General features: G+C 40.4%; 1 protein-coding gene across 5 annotated transcripts in view; it reads left to right on the forward strand.

Annotated features, from left to right (window-relative positions):
* EHD4 (EH domain containing 4) overlaps positions 1-25,287 on the forward strand; it is a 33,209-nt gene that overhangs the window by 576 nt on the left and 7,346 nt on the right. For 2 of the 5 annotated variants that reach the window (XR_007509134.1, XM_049825285.1), the window contains exons 1-4: positions 80-6,517; positions 8,244-8,420; positions 13,394-13,491; positions 20,936-21,348. Coding sequence is in view for 4 of the 5 variants with exons in the window: in XM_049825285.1 (XP_049681242.1) it covers positions 6,168-6,517; positions 8,244-8,420; positions 13,394-13,491; positions 20,936-21,348 (1,038 nt within the window). In the remaining variant the exon portion in view is untranslated. Of the gene's footprint in view, positions 1-79; positions 6,518-6,612; positions 7,620-8,243; positions 8,421-13,393; positions 13,492-20,935; positions 21,349-25,287 lie in introns of those variants that run through there. The other 3 variants (XM_049825288.1, XM_049825287.1, XM_049825286.1) reach the window with 3 other exon arrangements.

Raw genomic sequence — 25,287 nt, forward strand, 5'->3', positions numbered from 1 at the left:
GCCGGCGGGCCGGGGTCGGCGGGAGGCGGCCGGCGTCCTTCCCGAGGAGCGGGGCTTATCCCGGAGCCCCCCAGGCTGTGTCGAGGGTGGGTGCCGCTCCCGGGTCGGTTACATGGTCTGCGGGTCGCCTGCCAGCTTCCCGTTCGAGAATATTATCTCGATTTCACGTTCTGCTGAGAAAGTGTAACCTCCTTGTCTACTTCCTCTTAGCTTTTCTTTTTTCTTTCTTTCTTTTCTTAATCTCTAAATTATTTCAACCGGCATGGCTGCATCGGCCGTCACAGACCATTTAAACTGACCTCCCCTTCTTTCCCGAAAGTAGCTTGATGCATAGCTTGGATGTGAAGATCAGAGAGAAATGCAACGACACTTTTATGAAGGCAGAAAACACGCGGTATCTGGAAAGTCCTGGGGTTTTTTCCCCGAACTCTGGTGGTCAATTGCGTTGAACAAGCAATATCACTAATAGGGCAGCTTAACAATGTTGCTGCTGTTGTAGTATTTTCTGTCTTTCCTGTCTTCCTTATTGCTAAGTTTGTTAGCGATTTTTAGGAAGCTGAAGTGTGCCTTGGGTATTATGAGCTTGTGAATATTTTGCATACGTTTGAGTCTGTTTGCCTCTCACATGCCCCTTACAGATCAGTCTAAAGTTATACAAAACTCTCCAAAAGACACTGAGTGGTCACTTAGATCAAATTTTGACCTACTTATTATGTCTGAATTTCATTACAGTACTTCTGTAAACTTTACAAATGTTTCTCTTTCGGTTCCAAAGGTTACCAGCAGCCTTACCATACCACTGTTTTCTTTTTATGGTGTAAAAGACCTACCTCCCTCTTCAATCGAAGAGCAATGTTTGCCTTTACTCATCTGAGAGCTTTTCAGATGTTTACAGAGCTAATCATGTTTCATTTCTGGTCTTACGACTAGGTTCTTGGAAGCTTGAAGTTGAACCTGCTTTTTTACAGATGATGACTGAATTCCTGCAAACGCTTAAAGTGGTTTTGCTCAGAGGAACGTTTTAAAAAATAACAATAGGGCTATAATTAAAAGAAGAGAAACTTAGTTTCGGGATCCCCAAAGGTAGTCACAGGAAAGCCTGTGTTTGTGGGGAGGGTGATGTGAGTTTTCCTAACATTTCTCTAGTCATGCTGATTAATTTTCTTCTTTAAAATTACAATTGCTTTGTTAGTCTGTATCTATTTCCAGAGGAGTGTTGTTACCTGGCTTATGGACAGGGGACGATGAGAGCATGGGTAATACGGAGACAGAACAGTTCCAAATACATATGTACCAGAACCTGTTCTGCCCGTCAGCTGAGTTGCTGTGTCATTTGCAATTCACAGGAAACTTTTTGCTTCTCCTGTAAGAGTTTGCTGTGGATGACAACACACGTTCTTGATTTAGGGACATTCAACTTCTCTGTCCTTTACAGTTGCCCATATTTGACGGGAGTGCAAGTCAATATTGCACTTGGAAACATTGATATTCCTTGCAGTGCCTTAGATGTATTTCTGGTACCGTTGCTTTGTGAGTAACTTACCACCTTAACCATAAAACACTGAGCAATAGGGTTGACTGATGCTAATGTATGGTCTGAATGAGAAAAGTAGTATCATTTATTACAGCTATTTCCAGCTTTTTCTTTTTTTTTTTTTTAGCATTGATCACTGCTGGGTGGAGATGTCCAGACAAATTTGACAGAGATAAAGTTTTCAAAGATGTTTTCTCCTGAGTTTTATTAAAATATCTGACTCAATGGAGGAGGTGACTTCTACTGTGATGCACCTTTCTCTTTGCCCACTTACTCCTTTCTCCTGTCCCCATTTTAGGTAGATTGCAAAGTGGAGAAGACAGGAATTGACTGTGGAGCCGCAGTCAGTAATAGAACAGCTGTTACTGCTTCTAAAGGACCACAGTCTGACCTCACCACGATGAACATTCATTACATCAGTGTTTGCTGTAGAATAGATAATAATTGGCAGAATCAGCATGAGAAAATGCTCCGTTCAAGGTGGGCAGCAACTTAGACAATAGTGTCACAGTGACTGTTACTCAAAATCCAATTTAGAGGAGAAAAAGAAAAGCAAAGAGGAGAAGTGCTTGTATGCTGAAGACTTAGAAGACATGGGAAAATATTATATTATCCAGGTCAGCCACAAATAAATTTACCCTCTGATAGGCTGAATTTCCCATGGAAAAAATGTCATGCACTCTTAAGATTGTTATAATTCTGCGTTTATATAGATAGTTTTTCTTAGGATTTAGACTACAGTTGTTTGGTTGTTTTTTTCCCCACTAGTCTTTTAACAAGCAAACATTATTTTAAAACTTAATTAAAGCTGCTTTTTGTTCCACATTTCTCCATTTCATAGGCAGGAGGGCATACTAGATCTACTGAAGTGTTTACTGTTAGGTTTATATGTGAACATAACAATTCTGTTTAGCTGACAAATACTCATTTGGGATTTACTTTGATTTAGACATTTTCGTGAGAGCTCCACATTTTCATACCTCTGACACATCCACATCCACCTAGTTCCTTCCACTAAGCCTTCATGGAAAACAGTGATCCAGCAATGACTGAGTGTCCCTGGGGAGTAAGATAACCAAACAAATGCTTCCAGGTCTCTTAACAGCTCTTCTGATTTTTCACTTGATGCTGTTTATCCTCTTTGCACTTGGAACAATGCAGTGAAACTGGCCAGTTTTGCTAAGGTGTAGTGTTGTGATACTGTTTTATTCAAGTGTTTATTCACGTATCTGGCAATGCTGACAGTTCAAACAAATATATCCAGGCCCAATGTTAATACTTGTCTGATTGTTTTTAGTGGGGTGGGAGGATGGGTGAGGGCCAAATGCTTATCTTGCTGCTTCTGTAATTATCTCAATTTCTCCTGGCTGCTTTAGAGAAAGAAGTGGGGAAAGGAGGGACAGGAGAGGAAAATTGTAGTGTATGAAAAAGAGATAGGAGCTGGTCAGTGCAAGATTGTAGCTGCTGACCTTTTTCTTTCCTTCTGACAATGAATTAAACTTCTAGTCTAATAGTGGTTAATTTGTTAATAGCTTTTCCATTTTAAAAGTGTAAGAGACTGACTTTTTTTTTTTAAAGAACTTATCAAGATGAGGAAAAACAAAACTAAATTCCTCAGCTTGCCAGGCTGGGCTTTTACTTTGCTCAGAGGTATTACTCAGAGGTTAAAATGGTAAACTTCCTTCTATTTAACTCAGCCAGAGCTGGATTTTGTGAAAGCACCCTTTTGTATGCATAATATCTGGAGTCTGCAAGTAGTGTGCAATTGCTTGTGCGGCAAGAATGGACTGCATCTTTCTTCAGGGGGGAAAAGGTCCCTCTTAATTTCTTTGGGTGAAAGCTGGAACTTTAGCTTTACATGAAAGTAAAGCTCTACAGCTCTACATGAAAGTCTTACTTGAGTTATTTGGAGCAGAATTCTTACACTAAAGAAAACACCTGCTAGTTTTGTTGTATTTAAAAAAAAACCCCAAAAGTGTGGAGGATTTGGTGGAGTACGGAGGTGAGCAGCCTTATGAAAGGAGACTTGAGTTTGTCTCCCAATGCGTCACAGGGTATTCCTGCTCAATGCTGCTCTGTCCAGCTTACCTGCGTTTGTGTGTTACTATGGCTTAGCTGAAGCATTTAGACTTCAGATGATTATCAGTATCCGCAACTGTGAGTAATCTTTGCTATCTCTGGAACTTTGTAAACCAGTTTCCCATAGTTGGGCTATACATCTTGCAAAGGAACATAGATGAATGTTTATTGGCAAAGCAGAAAGGTTATAGCCCAGGTAAAAACAAAGGGAGAAGAGTCAACAGGATGTCTGTTGTTTGATCTAGACTGTCTTTGGGACGCTCGCTATTTTTAAGCATTCTTCCTGTGAACCTTTTTGAACGCCCTCTCTGCTGAAAATTCCTGAGAAGGGCATGCGGTTGCGGATGCTAAAAATGCAGGTATTTTCCTGTGTTAATATAGCATAGTGTACAAAAACATTTGCAGCTTTTCACTTTACAAGAAGACTGTTCATCTCTTTTGTGTACCTAAGTGAAACTGTATTTTCATGCTGGGAGGAAGTGTGATATAGCTTGTACAGCCAGTGCTGAGGAATTAGGGTTTATTTTAGTCTGTACTGATTGTTGATGTGGAGCTGTGAGCCAGTCCTAATGGAAAAGACCTGCCTTGGAAAGTGTTTCCGGTCCTGAATAGCTGTACCAGGCTCAGCACTGTGACTGTTGGGTGGGACTTAGTATTTGGAAGGAGATCTTGCCTTCCTGGATTGTTATCACTAGAAAAATCTGTTTTTTAAAGCTGCATCTGTGAAGTTAACTTAGAAGTATCATTGCAGTTCAGTAGCACTTTATTCTTGTTTAGTCATTTCAATAAGCAGCTAATCTGAATTTGCACTGTTGAGTTCCAAGCTGAGAATACAGATGTTGGAAATCCTGAAAGGTGCTCCGTACTTCTCTTTGTAAATTCTGCAAGCGTTACATGTGCAGCAATGAGCAGGCAGTGAGATTACTTTTTTTGGTCATCTAAAAGACCACCACCGCTGAACGTCCATAACCATGCCTGGCAGGTTCATGAGCTTATCATGGATAGCAATTATCCTGCTACCCTGGAGGTGTCTTACCCTGCATTCAGATCCCATTGTGTAGTTTTCTGTGACCTGGGATCTGGGACTTCTCTCGTGTGCATCTGATTCAGTACAATGTTCTTTACTGCTGTCTGGAAGCTTCTTGTATGTTTTGCCACCTTAGGAATTGCTGCCTCTGTCAGCAGAAGTCTGGGAGTGACAATTCATATCAAGAGAAGAACTTAGTGAGGAGTCTCATAGAGATCCTTTCTTTTTTTAAAAAAAGGGCAAGGAGTAAAAGCAAAATAGAGAGACTTTGAAGTAGAATGTTTTACTGCGGCAAGTTCAAAATCTTATTTTAGAAGTTCAAAGTATAATTGATCTTTCAAAATCATTGCTGTAGATAAGTCCAGTATGGCTTCAGTGGAAATGGTAGTGGCTCTTGTGAGTTACCCTTTGCATCCTCTTTTAGAGGGCTCTAGTCTGCAATGGTGTTCCATGAGGAGGCAGGAATACAATTCTGTGGTTTAGGTGTTTAGCTGTTTGCTACACACTTGAAAGTCCTGGGTTTCCATGCATGAAGTGTTCAACTGCTGAGCTATCAAAGGAGTTTTGTCCTCCTTTTGATACATGATCTACTTTGTAAAGATGAGGGATCTGCTGCATTGTACACTCTGCATGGGCAGAGAAGTTTTGCGTGTTGGGGGTTTTTGTTGCTTTTGGAGAGGGGTTAGTTTTATTTCCCTGTTACTGTGCATTAGGTACAGCTTAATTCTAGAAGTAGAACAAACTGACTCTGGCATGTTCTGTCATGACTGTTCTTGTGTTCCTCCTTTCCCACAGTTTTTAGCATTGGCATTTTTTTCATTTGTTTGTTTAGAAGCAGAAAGCTGCAGGAAATGTCATGTAAATAACTGTTCTATGCTTTAAACCCCCCAGATCATAAATTGAGCTGATTGGAGCCAGTTTGCTAAGGCTAGTAGAAAAAGATTTTTGAAATGTGTATATAGTATGTATTTGTTCCTTAAATTCAGCTTCTGTGCACTGATCTATAAAATCAGTGAGTATTTGGGTATTGAATTTAAAGACAGAGATTGTTCAGCAAGTACAGATACTTTGTAGAATGTTTTTTGCAGCAAAAGCAGCCTTCAAGTCCTCTCAAATATTTGTTTATGAAATTGTATTGGGTTTGTGTAGCAAGGTTTTGGTAGTGGAGGGGCTATAGGGCTGGCTTCTGTGAGAAGCTACTAGAAGCTTCCCCTATGTCTGACAGAGCCAATGCCAGCCGGCTCCAAGTCAGACCTGACGCTGGCCAAGGCCGAGCCCGAGCCCATCAGTGACAGTTGTAGTGCCGCTGGGAGAACAGATATAAGAGGGGAAAAAGTTGCTGTGTAACAAGATACTGCAGCCAGCTGAGAGGAGTGAGAACATGTGAGGAAAAAAACCCTGCAGACACCCAGGTCAGTGAAGAAGGAGGGGCAGGAGGTGCCCCAGGCGCCGGAGCAGAGATTCTCTTACAGCCCGTGGTGAAGACCATGGTGAGGCAGGCTGTCCCCCTGCAGCCCATGGAGGTCCATGGTGGAGCAGGTATCCACCTGCAGCCTGGGGAGGACCCCACGCCGGAGCAGGTGGGTTCCCAAAGGAGGCTGTGACCCTGTGGGAAGTCCGTGCTGGAGCAGGTTCCTGGCAGGACCTGCGGATCTGTGGAGAGAGGAACTCACGCTGGAACAGGTTTTCTGGCAGGACTTGCGACCCCACAGGGGACCCGCGCCGGAGCAGTCTGTGCCGGAAGGACTGCAGCCCATGAAAGGGACCCATGCTGGAGAAGTCTATGGAGGACTGTCTCCCATGGGAAGGACCCCACGCTGGAGCAGGGGAAGAGTGAGGAGTCCTCCCCCTGAGGAGGAAGGAGCAGCAGAGACAAGGTGTGACGAACTGACCCCAACCCTCGTTCCCCTTCCCCCTGTGCTTCTGGGGTTGGAGGAGGGAGAGAAAATGGGGAGTGGAGTTGAACCCGGGAAGAAGGAAGGGGTGGAGGGAAGGTGTTCTAAGATTTAGTCTTTATTTCTCATTACCCTACTCTGATTTGATTGGTAATAAATTAATTTCCCCAAGTTGAGTCTGTTTTGCCTGTGACAGTAATTAGTGAGTGATCTCTCCCTGCCCTTATCTCAACCCACGAGCCTTTTGTTATATTTTCTCTCCCCTGTCCTGCTGAGGAGGGCAGCGATAGAGCAGCTTTGGTGGGCACCTGGTGTCCAGTCAGGGTCAACCCACCACTAGCAGAACAGGCATAGTGCTGTTGGATTAAGGGCCAGAAAAAAACTATTATCTAAAGACCAATGTTAATATAGAAGTGCTTAAACCTAACTAGTGCTGTCATTGGATATAGGACCATCACCTGTGCCTGAAGAACTCTCACTTAAATCCAGCTTTGATTATGTAAAAAAGTTTAATTGTAGTTGGTTTAAAATTGTGGGGGTTTTTAAGAACTCCAGGGTGACATGGAACCCAGGGAATTAATAATTATGAGATGACTCGAGTTGATTGGAGAATTTTAATGCTCCTGTAATGTCAAATTACAGCACACTTGAAAACAGTTTGGTCTTAAGGTTGAGGTGAATGTTTTCAAGATGATGCTGTTGTAAATGAGGACAGTACCATTCATGCTTTAAAGTTAAGCAGGGTTGTCTGCTTCTGGTTTTGAAAAGTGGCAGCTGTCATAGTGTAGGCCAGAGGAACATTGTAAGCTGGAGGCTTGCTTGATAGGCTTGGGGCTTCTCTTGCTTCTCACTTGCTGCCCAGGAAGGGGTGCAGACAGGCTTTTTCTGTAAATGCATGCTCTGCTTCCATTAAGTTTTAGCATTTGAATACGTACATCCTTCGTTTGAGACCTTCTTGTCTGGAAAGTCAAGACTTGGTGTATCAGAATTGGTCCATTGAGTATGTGCTTTCTGCATCTCTTGAGTGGATTACTAAAAGGAAGATGCAAGATGGTGTTGGCTGGTACAGCACTGCCTCTCAGAAGTACGTTACTGTTAGGCCTCAAGTTCTGCAGGTCTGACTTAGTTAACCGTTACTTTTTGATTTGCAGGTCAAAAGAAAAAAGTCCTTTCCTCACTCCCAAACAGTTGTAACTGTATTGTCTCATAACTGTGTTATCTCTGCCTGTGGTAAGATGAGTTAAAGTTAGTAAAATCATACTGAGTTTATCGAAGGGTTAGATCTGTCAGCAGACTGACACTGCTCATGTGCTGTTTCAGACTGCTCTCTTTTAGTGTATAGGCTTGAAAATACACGCAAAAGCAGCAATGTCTTGTGGTGTAACCTACAGCACTGGGATTGTTGGAAGAAACATCCATTTGAGTGGTTCAGGTGCTGTTGTTGAGGGAATACTTCCACCCTGTTTTTGTAAGGGGATTTACTTTATCCTTTTACCTAGTTTTTGTGAAAAACTAGAATTCAGTTGTAGTTTCTTTTTGGTTTTTTTCCCTCCCTAGTTAATAGAAATAATGAAATGCAGGAAAAAATGTAATTTTATTATTCTAGAGCATGAAGATCCTTGGGAATTTTCAAGCAAATTATAGGTATTTGCTTTTGTTTTCATTCCCAGTCATTCATTCTGTTACTTTATGTATTCTCCATCTTTAGATACCTGCTTGAACAAGACTTTCCAGGCATGCGGATTGGTCCAGAGCCTACCACGGATTCTTTTATTGCTGTGATGTATGGAGATTCAGAGGGAAATATTCCGGGAAATGCCCTAGTTGTTGATCCTAAGAAGCCGTTCCGCAAACTCAGCCGCTTTGGAAATGCTTTTCTGAACAGGTGAGATCCATTTGCTTGTTGTCTTTTGATTTTTATCTTTAAATTTCTACTTGATATCACCTTCAAGCATCAGTGGTTTTTTTACTAAGTTTTTTTCTGCTGTACTTGTTTTGAACAGCATGGAATAAATATTCAAATACAGGCTGGAGCAGTGGTTCTTTAAGTAAATTAAAAAAAAGCAGTATTAGGTAGGGTTGTACTAGCATAGAGCTGTGTAAAACTTAAAAAAAATTAAAAAGGTAAGGAGTGTTTATATATATATTCAGTTATCAGAACAGAAAATCATTGTTAAAACCAGTTCACAGAGAACTGCTGAAATGCTCCACCAGATAACTTGTTTGTAAGGCATTATGCCAGTTGGAACTCAAGATCAGTTTGGGCACAAATCTCCCTACTCAGTGAAACTGATAGGTTAGTACTATTATTGAAAACTACCATCCAAAAAAGGAAAAGATCTTTTCCCTTTGATGCTGTCTTGTTCCTTTATGCTGGTCTCACCTGAGGTCTTGGTATAGCTCTTTAAAGTTGTGAGTTGCTGGGATATGTGAAAAGGTCTACAAGAATGGATAATATTTGATTTTGCCTCCTGGATAAAGTACATATTCAAGGTGTTAAGTGTTTAACTAGCTCGTCTTCAAGCAGTCCTGTAGACTAGGATGACAACGTTAGCTTCTGGATGGCTGCTGGGTATTGGCAAAAAAGGGGAAAGTTGTTCAGAGGCTGTGAGTATTGTCATGGGTAACTTAAGCAGCAGACTGAATCATAGAATTGTTTAGGTTGTAAAAGACCTTTAAGATTATGAAGTCCAACTGTAAATATTTCCAGTTAAAAGTTATTAATAACTTTGTTCATGTTGTGTGAGCAATCACATTGTTTTCTTCCTGTATTTGATGGTGGCTTGACATGGAGGCTTGGTTTTGCAAGCCCATTAATCTAAATTGGTTCTCTTCTAACAATAAACCTTCCTGTTTGGCTGATAAAAACTGGCTTATGTGTTAAAAGTTCATCATGTACAGTCTTATCTCTCACTGTGCTTATTCACTGAAGAACATTTATAGCTGCTTATAGTTGGCTTGGCTATCACTTTGCTGAGAGATAAGAATATGTGCTCTGGGAAGCTGCAGTCAAGTCCCATTTTAAATAACAATTTTGTGGTCCAGGACCCCTTTCTGTGAGATTATTGGCTAAGTCTTGTCTTCTATATCACTGTTCTAGTGCTCTCTATGAAAAGTTAATATAATTGTACTGTAAACAGTATTTTGCACAATATTAAAATACTCACACAGAACATGGAGTAATAGTAAATGTTTGTTTGGATTAATGGGTTACATAATTTTTTGGCTAAATCATCTGTCTAGCTAGTTGTGTCAGGTCCTGAATCTTAGGCAAGCAAGATTATTTGCTAGCTAAAAAGATGTATGTTCAAAGTAACCGACTAAATTATTCCAGTTCTTCTGGTGACTGTGGTATTGTTATATTGCAGTGCTGTAAGCAACTGTATCTTCCCCGATATTCACATTTGCTCTTTAGTTTTGCAGCAGAGGTCTAGGTGCTTAGCACCTAGCACCATCCTTGGCCTGCCACTATGATCATAGTGCTGCTTTTCCAATACTGTCCACTCACTTCCCTTTCCTACTTTACTTAGTTGAAAATGTCGTAGGCTTTATTTCAGTATCTTTGAGTAACTTCTCCCTGTCATCTTTACCTGTGATCATACTATGTATTTTGCTTTGCCTTCTCTCATTTGCCATACTGGCAGTAACAATGCTTTATACCCAACATTACATTTTTCACTCCTGTCTTAATATATTTCTCTATACTCCTCTCCCTCACCCCTGCTTTATTTTTTGAATGATTTCACAATCATAGTGTTTTGCTTTGTGGAAAAACTTAAGGTATTACTTTTACAAGGCTATGGTCGCTTAGGCTGTGAAGTCAAGTGCCCTTTTCATCTAAATGTGACATGAAAGGAAACAGTGACTGAGGTAATGGAGAAACTAAAACAAGAGGACAGTAGCACAATCGAGGCTTGTACTTACTAATTAGCCGCATTAATTTATTGATGTTACCTTGCCTCTTTTTTCCATGACCCCTTCTTATTTCCCCCTGTATCTCACTGCTTGTGATAGATGTCTCTGTAAGGCTCCTGAGTGTAGAAACTTGTCTGTTATTTCTCCTGTGTACTTTTAAGGAAAGTTGGGGGAGAAGGGGATGGGGACAGGACATAGAGTGCCCTTGGATGCTGGTTAAAATAAGTGAGGAAAGAATATTGCAGTATACCAGCAGATCACGGAAATAAATTGGTCCTGCTGAGACGAAACATGAGGTCCTGCTCTATTCTAATGGGTATTTGAATGCACACAAAAAGGAGTGTAAATTCTTACTAGATTCTTTGAGTTGTCCAAATTTAATCTAAAAAAAAAATAATCATGTGGTTACAAAGTTGTTTTCATTTTTGCAAACAATGTAACTTATTTTTGCAAGGATAGTCTAACATTGCTGGTTTTCTTTACCAATAGTTTTACAGTAATATGAAAAACATGACGGTATCAAAGGTCTAATGTGTCACAAGCAGTTACAGTCACCTCATTTGCACAACTGGTTTTTTATAAAGCTTTTTTTTGTGAAGGTCTGTTGTCATTAAAGTAGATAGTATGTAGTTTTGCTTTTTGAGGCAGAACTTAAAAAATCACACTTCTTACAGGTCATGTAAGAAATAGTGGTCCAGAGCCAAATCTTAGTGTCAAAAAGAGATACTTGGATACAATTAGCATTATAGTTTTAAGTTGTCTGAAATATTAGTTTTATGTAAGATTTTTAACCCATCTGTTGTCTTTAGATTATGTATATATTCTAAAAGCTGCAGCCAGTTAATTCTGAGTTTATCCTTCTATTTCATATTCTTTTCCTATATACTTTCCTTCTCCCTTTGCCACTAATGAGTGCTGTGAAGACTTCAATGTCTTTCCATTTCTGAGGCCTGTAGTTCTCTATTTTCTTGCACAGCCTTTTCCAGCTGTCCCAGTTTGGGTGATGCCTAAGTGAAAATACTGCTGTATTGTTCAGCTGAAATAATGGTGCCTGTTGTCTTGTACGGTAGGCCTAGAAAGATCTCAGTGATACCAAAAAAGTGCTGGGCTTTCTAATAGTGATTAAAAAAAAAAAAAAAAAAAACCAAACAAAATTTAGTCTTTACACTGTTCCAAATTTATGAAAGCTACTTCATGTTGTACATACTAGTGATGTATATTTTTGTAACGGTTGACATGGTTAAATGCGTTTTCCTTGTTGCTTATGCATGTCCACTATGCTTCCACAAAATGTGTTTGCTTTAACATAGTGTCTCCTTTAGGTTTTGGAAAGTTCAAAAAATGTTACTTTATTCAATAGCACCTCACTGCCCTTTCAAATGCATCTCTTAAAAAGATTAGCCTTAGTGGAAAAGTTTGCTTCAGGATTTGCAGTATTTTCTACACCTGATGTTCCACTAAAAAACCCACCACCACCACCACCACCCCCCCCCCCCCCCCCAAAAAAGAAAGGTAGTGCTGTTTACATACCCTAAGGTTTTATCAGGCCAAGGTGGCTGCTGTTTCCTTATTCCCCTCTTGGGTTTCAGTGAGGGGCATAGCTGATGCTGCCGTTTCTGTTGTACCCAAAAAGAGATGCTGTGTGCTTTTGTTACAGACTTGTTACTACAAGGACACCTGAAAAACAAGGTGAAGTGAGGTGTAAAGATTTTTTTTTCTTTCTGATTTCCTTTGAATGATCTGAATTATTATCTGTCCAAAAATAGCTTCCAAATTTTGATATATCTTACCTTTTGTGTGATATTTGACTGCCTGAATTCATCTTAACTCAGATTATCTTTGATCTTAAAGTTCTTGTTTGACCTTGGTACGGTTAAAATTTGCTGTCAGTGATACCCTGTTTCTTGAGGTAGTGTGCCTTCTAAAGCGATGGGTTAACACAGGGCAGCTCTCCTATGGCCTGAGCCTGCAGCTTAACTCTGTGCTGGGCTGCCTCCCAGAGAATGGCTGCCAAGCTCTGCAGATTCACAGGAGGGCAGGTTACACTGTCTGCTTGCGAGTATGTCTTCAGCTGCTACCCCTTAAGAAGATTAAACTCTTATGCAAATCTCTTAAAGGCAGTTTATGATGAAGGGAGGTGAAGTTCTTCAGTCCTGCACTGTCCCAGAAGCATCAGGGTAGTTTGGATTTAACACACAAAGTGGTTTTTGCATAACTCTCAGAGGCCTCGTGAATTATTTATTTTTCATAATACCACCATTGAATTTGTCTGCCATCGCAGAGGCAGGAGATTATTGTTTAGAGCCCGCTGTGTGTAATTTGAACTATTGATTCTGGCAGTGTTAAAGCTTTTGCTCGGTTTGTGGGAGAAATACTGTTGTTTTCCAGTCCTCTCCAAGCCCCACCTAAGGAGGGTGGTAGTTTAGAGACAGGGACTGTTCAAATGCTGCCAGACCAGGTCAGGGGGTTACTTGCCAGTAACTGGAATATAAACGTGTTGTCAGTATGGCTTTCTGCCTGCTCCCCTTTTCTTTTGAATCTCTTTGAATTTGGGGAAATGTTGGAGTATGTGAAGTATTGTTTATTATGTATGCTAGTTTTACTCCTAGCAAAATGTTTGTTTTATACAGTCTTTTTAACATTGCATGTATGGCCCATGTTGTCAGCTCTTGCACTGATAAAATTCCAAATTTTGCTTAGATATATATATGGTTTTATAAGGTTTTCTAGTGGTTTTTTTTTTAATAGCTCTCTTTACATTTTGTTTTCTTGAACATGTGTGGTTGCCAGACATAGGGGTCCATTAGGGCTTAAGAAACTTTTTTGTTAAAAATCTCACTCAAGTCTTTCTAAAAGCAGATATATGAAGGGGAGCTCTCAAGGGACAATGTACATGTGAGCTAGAGCTATTGTTAATGTTTTTTCTCTCCTCCTTTCCCGCAGGTTCATGTGTTCTCAGTTACCTAACCAGGTACTGAAGAGCATCAGTATCATTGACAGCCCTGGCATTCTCTCTGGAGAGAAGCAGCGCATCAGCAGAGGTGAGTTGCAGGACTTGAAAATAACCAAGCTTATTAACTATTTTTGCTGTACTGGACAAGTCATTATCCTAATCTGTTTGAGGCCTGCTTTAGTGGTTTTGAGTGGTGGTGTGTCCCAAACTTTCTTACTACAAGTCCTGTTAAACCCATGTTTTAAGGCTGGAAGTAGGGTTTGGAATTTTCTCTCTTGAAAACTGGTGGGGCTGGGATTGCTATCATCCTGCTGCTATGGCTGCAAATGGCTATGGTTGCACGGTCTGTTGACTAATTAGTGCTTTGTCGCTCCTGAGAAAAAACCTTATTTCCATCATTTAATTGCTTTCCACAAAGTAAGAATGAATAGACTCATATATACTATTGAAGTTCATGAATGAAGAAATGTTTCATAATAGCTACAGCTCTTCAAGCTGGTCATGTTGAAAAACTGAGGGGTTTGGGCTATAAATAAGGTGCTTTTATTGTAGGCACAGCTGCTAGTGTTGCTTCTTAAGGTTGCTCAGTCATATCATAATATAATTTTTAGTCTAAAGAGTTAAGGTAGCAGGAAGAAGAGGGAATGAGTATTTTTTTTAATAAAATGAAAATTCTGTGAAGAACTTAACCTTGTTTTTAACATGCTGTTTAAGAAAATTAGCCTGTCCTTGAGAAACTATTAAACCAGCATCATGTAAATAACTTTCTTCCTTGTTTCCTTCAGCTGCATTTAAGTGCATGTCAGAGGTTTCTGTGGAGTTGCAAATGGTAGTGATCCAGTGTGTGGCTTATGCTGCCCTCTGTTTTCAGACCTTTGCTTAAGAAATGGAAACTTGGGAGGGGGAAGTAATCAGTTCTTTAACGTACCACATCTGGCATTTTCTGAGGAAATCCTGGAATGAGCACAATTTATGCCAGCTGTGCAACCATAGTTTTATCTTTACATTGCAGTGACAGAATAAGAGATTAATTTAAGACTGTGATCTAAACTATGCTTTCTTAGTAAACTGGTCTACTAGATGTTTCTGGATTCTTTGTTTAGTGTCTGAATGTGGTTTTTGTCCTCTTTATTGCTCATATAGTCATGTAAAGCATTCATCATGGGGTGAGCTGTCTTTTCCTGTATGTGATATATTGGTGAACTAGCAGAGATGAACAGCAATGAGTGCTCTACCTCTGTGCAAGCAAAGGCTTGAATGTTGCCAAACCAGATGAGTAAAACAAATACTGCAAGCTGGCACTCTTATTTCTAGGCAGAAATTACCACATGTGTAACTAACCATCTTTAATCTTCTCATAAGATGTCCACAAAATATTTAAGTCTCAGTTTACACAGAGTCTGATAAAATCAGAGATGGTCTTAAATCTCCTACTTCTGCTTCTTTGTTATGGATTCTAGCTCCCTTTTTCCTCCACCAAGAAAAATCAGGCTCATCTTTTTCCCTCTCTGCTTCTTAAATCAAGGGAAGATGATGCTTGGCAACATTCAAGTATCTGCCGCCACTTCTATAACAGTGTGGAAGCAAACATGAAATAAGCAGGAAACAAGAACATGATATTAATATGTCACTGAAAAAGTAAGCAATTGTATGACAAAATTTGACACCATTAGGGATTGCTGTGGAAGTTAGTCCCAGACTTACCATGTGGGATAGTTGTGTTTCACTTTAGGTTATATTTCACTGGTAGTCCTGTGTTTGTTGAAGGACCATGGCTCTTCACTGCCATCTAGAATTGCTCTTGTAACTTGTGACTGTTTTTCTTCTGTTGCTCAGAATTCTTGATGGTATGTGCCTTGTCAATTGCTTTTATGGCCTAGCTGGCCTGCCCTTTGATATGGTAGACTTTCACCTAAGCTGACAGTGCTGAGTCATAACATCTAACTCTTACCTGTTTTGCAGGCTTTAACTTGACTAGTTTGCATTTAATGAATTTTCTTTCAGTGTGTGAAAGATTGTCTTGAATGCTTGGCATAGTTCTTTTATCACAAATGTGGTTCTCCTGTATGCAGTTTAATCAGTGTGGTTGTACTCTAAATAAGGTTTGGGGAGTCAGTTTTAGAGTGCTGTTCTCTCTGTGCCCCAGGTTTGCAGGGCATCTGCTGCCAAGGTTTAAGGTTTCATATACTTAGGCATCAGATGCATACATGAAGTACCTACAGGTCACTGTATGACCTATTGCACATGCTTATGATTAGGCAATACGGCACTCACCCGTGTCCGAAATACTGCATAGTCAGATACATTTCCTCTGTATGACTTTTGGGTTGCTTATGCAGTTTTCATACAGGTGGTTTTGTGGAGGTGGAGTACAAACTTGACTTGTCCTGTGGTGCTGGACATAGCAAACCTGTCTGACCTGCTTCCTGCAGGAGTTGGACTCACTTTGATGTATTATGCTACAAGTCTAATTTAGCACATTTTGAAGTCTGAGTTGCTTAGATTACTTTTTAAATCACTGTGTGCCAATGTGACCAGGATTCTACAAGGTGTTTTCTGCTGTCCCTAAATGCGTCTCTGTTGGAGAAGGTTCTGTTTGTACACCTTCAGACCAACAAAGGTTTTCTCCTACAAAATGTGTGTTGTTACCTCTTAATTTCACTGGCTGCTGCTCACTGAAAAAGGTTGCAGCTGGTATGCTTCACTATGGGAACTGCCATTTGCTTTCACTGTGAAGGTGATAACAGACTTAAACATAGGGATGCTTTTCTGTGCTTGCCAGGAAAGCCTAAATACACAGGGTGATTCTTCAGAATTCGTTTTCTGACAATTTCACAATTTTGTATTTCAAAATTTTATAGTTCAGCAAATTTTTTAGGCTTTTGGTTTCTTTCTGTTTATGTCTTAAACTTTTGTTTTCCTTATTCCTTATTCCTCTTGCTGCTATTTTCTAAATAATATATACAAGATGAGATTTTTCATAATTTGGTAATGGAATATGACACTTAATAACACCTGATAAGTATTCTTAGATGATTTCTATTCTGCAAATTGTTGGTGTCTGTTCATATCCGAGTTTTTAAATTAGCTTTCTAGAAGTTTAGCTTGTTTCTAACATTGGTGAGCAGCAATTTTTCTTATTGGTGATGTTTTAATGTGTTTGATGGAGGAATAACATTACAGGACCTCAGTGTAAAACCTTCACTTTTTGCTGTTGGTGTTTTTTTCCATCTTCCCATGAGTAACTGCTTAACTATGAATGGATGTAACACCTGCATAATGATAGAGTTTGACAGGTATCACTAGGAGTAGGGTGTAGCAAAGCCATCAAATGTTAACTTCCAGTTTTAAAATGCAGGAAAACAGTAAAGGGACTATGTAAAAATACAGGATATACACTACTTATCAGCATGTTTTATTTATAACTCTGGAAAGCACCCAGGCCATGGGTAAAGGAGCTGATTGCTTTCTGAAGGGTCAAAAATACACACAGAGCGCAACATTCAAAGCTGTCTTTCTTGACACACCTTTCCCGCTCCTGTTGTCGGCAGAAGGATGTGCCAGAAGCTTCCTGCCTGTCAGTTCAGGGGCTGCGTAAGTGGCTGGAGGAGAATGCGCAGACGTGTGCCAGCATTGTCTCCCGTCAGACAATGCCCGTCCCTGTGCCGCTTCTGCAGCATCACTGGTGACGTTCACAAAGCCCGTGTCAGACAGAAATGTGCGTGTGGTCTGCAATATTTGGAAGGAACAATGAGAGGAGGAAGGAGAAGCAATGTTTGGCAGGGTATGGGGAGGAGCCCCTTTTAGAAAGGGACGGGGGGGTGGTGGTAATCATGAACCGTGAGTGGCATGAAGGCAAGGGTTTCAAGTACGGGAGAAGAGCTCAGAGGAGAATGGAGGATATTGGTTAGCTTACATTTTTGGAACTGGAGTTACTTAAATACAGGTAACTTTCTCAGTTCAATCTGGCTTGTGAAAATGCAGTCAGGGATTAAGTTAGGTGATGTGTATAGTTGCAGCGTTGTGTCAGGCTTTCCCTTGCAGTGAGACACTGTACGTTGCCCTTAGGATTAGTCCAGCAATGGGAGTGCAGTAAGAGTGTTGTCCGGGGTGCTGGATTGAGACAGGCTTTTTTCGTTAACATAACTGGAAACTTCCACCCTGGACAGCAAAAAGTGCACATTTCTATGTGGGACTGAGCTCAATTTGAAAGACTGGGCAGTTTAGATGCTCACCTGTGGCAAAACATTAGAAGAACAGCAGATTGGGCAGGAGGGAAAGGCTGCTCCTATCCAAATTGTGTTGTAGCCTTGGTTTTGGTACTTGGACAGCAATGGCAGGTGGGATCACTCCGGCACCCTGCCTGCCCCTGATTCATCTGGTAAGTGGGTACTCTTCTCTGAGCTTGGAGGCTCCTCATAGCAGCCTTCATCTGAGAGGTGCCTCTTCTGCTGCACCAGCAGTGCCAGCCCCAGGGGTGGAAGAACTGGACACTCGGCCTGTCTGTGCTCAAAGAGGATGGGTGCAGCCCATCAAGCCTCCCTGATTGTTTTCTGAATTGCAAAAGCTTTGGGAGATGGTATTAGGGCAAGTCAGAAATTATTTACCTTGGGCCCACAAGGGAAAGCCTACCATGTGTTCAAATCTTCATCACTAGCTGGCACAAAAAATTGACCCATGCTCGTACTGTACGATTGCACAGCTGTGTCTTTGAGTATGGCTGGTGGCTGTCATGCATGGGGCTGGTGCTTTGCCCAGTGCTAATGACACATGAGAGCTCACGATCATTCTTCCCATCAGTGTTTCCAGGACTGGTAACCCCATGCAGTTTCTCTCTTCTATATTGTTTCATTTTGTTCTCCTCTGTGGTCTCTGCTCAGCCCCTTACTGATGCCCAACAGTTATGCCTCTGTTGGAGGCACCAACTCTCTCCTTCCCTGCAGCTTGGGATGAGCTCAAGAGCTCTGTACTGCTGCTGGTGGATCACTGCTCCCTCTGTTCCATAGCTGGGTACAAGGGTGACTTGTGACTTTCTAATATGCATTGCAAGTAGATGTTGTACCTGGTGAGACATAGATCCTCAGGCTGGATATAATTGCTGACATGAGTCATTGGGAACAAACCTTTGAAGAATTAGCAACAGTAGAGCAGCAAGAAGCTGAGAAGTATCAACACCAAATTTTTTTGGTCAAGTTTTCCAAACTGATCAGTGTTCACCTAGTATTGCTCAACTTTGAAAGTCCTAATCCACGCACAGGTACTGTATGTGACAGAATCCTAAATGCGTTGTGTCTCAGTGCTGGAATATTTAACCATATATTACTTCTCTGTAGTTCAGATATACTCTAATGTGTAACCACTAAGTCTGTATATAAAATAGGTTCACTTCTAATGACAAATTTTAATTAAAATAAACAATTTTTTCAGATTTTTTTTGAGGTCTTTTTCTTACCCGTTTTCAACAAGTCGACTTTTCTTTTTCAAAGCAAATGCCTCATTAATATTTAATTCATATTTAAAATAAATTTATTGTTAGTTAACGTAGACTGGTTGACTGTACAATTGTTTTTACAGTTCAAAATGCATCAAATGTGTGGTGGGAATTTATATATTTAACCAGCCTTATAAGTCACTTTCTCACATATCCATTTGTGGAAAACTTTCATCTCGGTGTTCAGCCCTTCAGGAACTGGTCACAGGAAAGAACCTGTGAAAGTACCAGAGCAGCATTATCTGGAAAGGGGATGGATTTTGCGTTCCTTACAAAGCAATCCTTTTAATAGGAAAGATTATGATGTTTTTTTTTTTTGTATAGCAAGTTAATGAGTCTGACCTGCATCCTTTTGGATCCTAATAACACCTTTTTAACATAGCCCTCTCCTTTCAGTTTGAGGTGTCTGTGCTGGATTTTTAGTGAAGCTTTATGATTTGGGGGGGGGGGAGACACGTAACTGGGGACACTTTCTTACTATTAACTAGAATTCCTGGATTTCATTTCAGATGCTATTTGTAATTTTTAAACAAAAGACTTAAGACTGAGTTCTTTCCTGTGTTGCTAAACATGCATAAGTATGCTCAATGACAAACCTGGAGTTCACTGTTTTTTCTTATTACTTTCATGTTGTCTGCTTTTCTTGATGTTGGCCCTAGTCAGGTTCTGCTGAAAAGCAACTAAAGTTAATTTGCTTTTGGGTTTCCTGTTAAAGACCACCAACTTGAAGGTATAATGAATAATGACTTGACTGAACCAGCATTGTTTTAAGAAAAGCTAAGCAACTTTACAATGTCTCCATACCCTTTTATTTATACTGTTTAAAAGATGCTAGGGAGAATGAGGAAAGGTGCTTGTATCTGGACCAGGTGTATGAAGTGTTTGGATAATTGGCTCATGTATGAGTAGTCTAAGTGGGTTTTCTTTGCTGAGGGATTGGCGGTTTAAAGGCTTATCTTGCACAGCTGAGAAATGACCAAAGACAGCCTGGAGGGCTCACTGGTGGTAACTGAGCTTTCTTTGCTGTTGGCATTTAAATATGTGCTGCTGGGAGCAAAACTGTTGATTCTGTTTGGTTTACTTATGCCAGTCCTTGCATTTTGACTGCTCCCTCTTTCAGCTCTGATTTCTTTCTGAGAGGAAGAGGAGGGGTGGGATGTCAGCTCCCAGCTCATACATTGCTGTTCCTTACTCAAACAAAATGAGTCACATCCATGCCAAGCCCAATGACACATCACTAGTGGTGATTCTCTGCGGATTAAATGTGTCACTTCTGAATAAGAAGTTCCTGAATACTGTTTGTTGTGTGGATTATGTACCAGCTGCACTTATAAAAGTGTTCAGACAGGTGCTATGAAAACGTCTTCCTTTAAGAACATCAAAAAATTTGTTTGAGATTATCAGAAAGGTCACTGCTTGTGTTCTGTAACCTGTCACGTCCCCAAAGCCATCAGCAATGCCAGCACATTACTTGTAAATTGTATCTCTGAGTCTGCTGTGGCCGAAATAACCAACTGTTGCAATGCAAGGAGAGATGAGTTTAGAGATGGTTTTAAAATCCAAATATTTTTCATTGCTGACCTATGCCGGAGTGCTGCACTAACATTCCTTGTTAGTACAGATAGGCAGTGCTACAAAAGTGGCTGGTGTTCACAGTGACGAAGAGAGCTTGTGATAAGAGCCCCACAGACCTGCTTAGCTTGGGTGCTCTACAGGAACCAGAACTCCTGAGAAGAGGCAGACATGGGCCTGAGATGGTAACTGACAGCAGCACAAAAGAGAATGACCTAAGAGATGGATAGTAAGGTTGAAGGAAGGGCAGTGATAAGAACAAAAGGCAGTAATAGTCAGACCGGTCTAAGGAAATGCAGGGTACAGTTGTCCTGACCTCATAGTCCACAGACGCTCTCCTACAGGTGGTTCATCTCCTCTTTTCCCCCAGGCAGATGCTATGATCCCCTTGTTGTCTATCCCCAGCCCTGCCTTCTCTGAGACTCGCTTTTCTGAATGGTAGAACTGTAATAGTGTATTCTTCCTTCAGGCTACGACTTCTGCCAAGTTCTCCAGTGGTTTGCTGAGAGGGTTGACCGCATCATCCTACTTTTTGATGCCCATAAGCTGGATATATCTGATGAGTTTTCAGAAGCTATTAAGTCATTCCGGGGCCAGGATGACAAGATTCGAGTAGTGCTTAATAAGGCTGACCAAGTGGACACACAGCAGCTGATGAGGGTCTACGGTGCTCTCATGTGGTCCCTGGGAAAGGTGATCAACACTCCAGAAGTGCTGCGGGTGTACATTGGCTCCTTCTGGGCCCATCCTCTCCGAAACACAGAGAATCGGAGACTCTTTGAAGCCGAGGCACAAGATCTTTTCAAGGATATCCAGAGTCTCCCGCAGAAGGCGGCTGTGCGGAAACTCAATGATCTCATTAAGAGGGCAAGACTTGCAAAGGTAAGAAAAGATAAAAAAACCTATATTAATTGAATGAGCGGTCTCTTCGGTATGTCCTTTCTAAGCCTTCCCAATCTTTCTCTACCTATAAACAGTGTGTTTTTCAGCAAATGGATTGAATTGTCAGTTTTTCAAGCAAGAGGTAGCCACTCAGGATATAGAAGCAAGTAGGAAGAAATTGAGACTTGTGCTTGGATGTCTCCCTAACTTTAGAGAAGGGTTTTGATGGGTTTTTTAGGGCATTAAAGCTATTGTTTGCTTGGTATGGGAATGATTTTTTTAATTTCTTTTACACTCTGCAGCCAGGCAATCTTAATGTTACTTTTGGGAGATAAACCTTTTTTCTTTTTTTTTTTTTGTTTAATTTTTTATTTAATGGTAGTTGTTATGTAAAGAACACTTGAAAAAAAAAAAAAGGGGGGGAGGTGAAAAAACACAACCAAAGCTATCCACATGCAACCTTCCATATGCTTTTTTGCATATTAATGCCTTAATGCATACTATCAATCAGCTGCAGTGGAAAAACACTTTGACTAAATGCATTTGTTACACCCTAGAATACAAGATTGATTAAAAGCCTCACTCTTGGTGAAGCACAGATACTAATGAATTGGAGAGATGCTTGTGCATTAGATTGAAAATCTTGAGCCTCTCCAATTGTATACAGACTTTGTGTCATCATATCCAGAAAAAAACATGCCTGTCTCATTATCCAGGAACATGAGTTACCTGCCCCACTGTAGGTAGCCCCTGTCACCATTCCCCTTGTTTTCAGCTCTGGAGGAGTACATTCATTGTGTACAAATTACAGTCACTAACTAGTGTGCATGGGCAGGCTGTGTGTGACAGTGCTGTGACTGTCTACAGCTGACTCTTGAAAACCTTTAATTTTTTTTTTTTATAGGTCTCTAGTTATCTTTGATGAATGAGTGGATGTCACTGTAAAGCTTGGTGAATTATCACCAAGTTTTAATTACCCATTTGTAAAACCTTCCGGTTATATTTTACACTAATCTTCAGACTACCTGCTTAACAATACTAGCTTCATCTGTCCTTTCTTCTCACAGCCTGACTAGAATAAGCTTTGGCTGCAGTCTGAAGTATTGCTTTGCCTGTTTCTCTGATTCTGCAGTGAGTTTCTTTTATTGTAGCACTGCAGCTGCTGTAAGAATAACAGTTAAATGCACTGCTAAGCTTCTCTTTGTTTTGAAAAGCTCAAGATCAAAATGAAAATTGATGATTCAAGAATTACAATTTATCATTTGGAAAATTGGAAAAGAAGGAAAACTAACCTCAGAAATACTTGGGGAGAAAGCTGGTGGTACTGGAGAGAAATTCTAATTTCCTATGCAGTTATCAACCAGAACATCAGTTGAGTTAATGCAGTTGGAATACATTTTCCTGTGAACTTGTAAGCAAAAATGAAGAGGACTTGCACTTACATTTATAAAAAAATAGTCGTAGGGGGATGTATACCACTTCCTATGCTGGCTTGCTTAATTCTCTGAATATAATGACACACTTAAAGGGTTGTGAGTGGGGTGTTTTTTTGTGACCTGAGCTTTAGGGCACCCCATAGCAGTTGCTTCCTTGAAAATTCCATTTAAACTCACATTCCTGATGATGTTGTGTTAAAAGTTGCTATGATCTCAATCTGTTTTGTCGATCTTGTTGGCACCTTTTTGCTTTCATTTGTTACAACTGTTTTGGAAGTGGAAAAGTGTCAGATGGATTGTCTTTAGGTGTTTCTATGTAATGTAAAATAAAAATGGTTAAAGGTGAATATAAAATACTATGCTCATAAGGCATGTTAATTAGACAGCTATTGAAGGGGAATAAACTGTTTATCTGCAGGAAAGCAACAATGTAATATTTCCAGTGTTGTCTTTCTATCGTCCAAACTGAACCTAAAGTACTGACACTCAAAAATCATTTTTTACAGCATTGCATGATATTTTTTTGTCCTATTTCATGCCATTCTGTTTTTAATCTCTTCTAAAGCATGTACAGTAACAAACCCCAAAAGCAAACTGTTAACTTGCTGTCAAATTTGGGCATTAGGCTTTTATCTTTTTCTTTTTCCTTTTTTTTTTTTTAAAGTTCTGTGACTCACTATACCATTTTGAAGATGGCAACTGTTCTTATCTACAAGAAACACATGTGCATACTGGCAGACCTTAGGCTACTTAGCATACACATGTGAAGCCGTTAGTGCTTCTGAACTATAAACACACTTTTCTGGTTTCACTCAAAGTATTATTTTGAACATTAGATCCATAAAATTACTTACAATTACTTATAAACTCTCTTAGAGATATCTTTGTTGAATCAGTTCTGTCGTTCTGGAGAAAAACTCATACCTACCCTGTTACAAAAATTTCATGGTTTTATGGAGAAACCCTGCTTCTTTATGCTGGGTTGTGTTTTTTTTTCTCTTCTGTAGAAATCTAAATTTATCTGCAGTTAAAATGCATGCACTTATTTTAGGTATGAGGAAGTGATGTGTGAAAGTTGTGATCGTAAGACGTGCAAATAAAAACTGGTTACACCATTTTTCTTTAAAAACAAAGAAATTTTTTTCTTCCAGTTTGCAGTAAGCCTCCTAAATAAGTAAGGAAAAGAATGGGAGAGCACTATACAGATTGTGTAAAGTTTGTACAGAATACTGTAAGGCACATTCTGTCATGTTTTGGTAGGTATTAAGTATTATACCACATCTATGTAATCCATTTTTCCTACTGATGCTTTTTTGTGGTAGTCTGTCTTTCCCCAGTCTTCAAAATTTCAGCTTTTTACGGCTCAATGGTTTGATAGACATTCTTATTTTTAACCTTTTTTTCTGTGTGTGTGAAAATTGTAAGTAACTTCTGGTTTGGAAACAGCTGCATCCTTTTTTAATGAAGAAGGACCTCAGTTCTGTAAAGATTTATCCTGCTGTGGGGGTCATTTGACTTCAGTGGTCCTGGCCAGGTCAGAGCTTAGGAAAGCAGTTTCATTATGTCAAGTTGTGATAGATGCGTGCTGCTTCTAAAAGAAGGCTGCCCTTGTGCTTCCCTCTCTTGTGCAGAACGAGTGTCAGTGTCCACACAATGAAGTGGGTAAGTCAACTCGCCTCAGTTAAGAAGTGAGTCCGTTTCTGTCCTGGACCAGATCACTTGCTGTGTGGCTAAACAGATCCTTTTTGTGGTGAAAGGTGGTGGGAGGGTGGTAAAGGTGAAGAGGTGGAAGGTTCAGGGTAAGGGTGGAAGGGAGGGTGCATGGGCAGGATGGATGTTTTGATGGCAGTGCTGGGTTATCTTGATCATGGCAGATGGGAAACTCAAAGAGCTCTGCAAGTATCAATGTATTTTAGGACTTGTCATCCTAAATTAACGTCTTTCCTTATATGCTGGAAAGGCTCTACTTTTCTCCCTAAGGCTTCACAAGGCAGCCAACGGCATGCTGTTCTTATAGTATACTGACTGCTCTGTCGTCCTCTGGTGGCTGCATAAATACAGACTATAGGTCCTCGCTTTTCTGGGAGTGAATAGGTAGGAATGCAGTGTCACTTCAACTAGATAGCCCTGCCGCTTAGCATACTTGGATTACTTGAAGTGTTATCCCATTGCTTCTCACAATAACTGGTGAGACAAATGGAGTTACAAATCTCTACCACTGAGGCAGGTGGACCAGTATGGCTGGCACTGCGTATGATCACTGCATGTGGTGTTAGGATGTGATTTTGGGGCCTTGCTTTTTCTCTCACTGTTGGTACTGATAGAATGCTGTACCATGCTTCTCCTTAAGCTGCAAGTGTGCATCTGTATTTCTTTTAAATGTGTTTGCTTGCTCTCTGCCCTTCACAGGAATGCTGAAAGCAGCAAAACTAGTTGATAACTGTTCACGTAAATGTCAAGTTTCAGAAACAATTGTTGATAATATCGTATCCTTGAGCTGACT

This window comes from Accipiter gentilis, chromosome 22 (genome assembly GCF_929443795.1).
Source record: "Accipiter gentilis chromosome 22, bAccGen1.1, whole genome shotgun sequence".
In the NCBI taxonomy this organism is placed as follows: Eukaryota; Metazoa; Chordata; class Aves; order Accipitriformes; family Accipitridae; genus Astur; species Astur gentilis.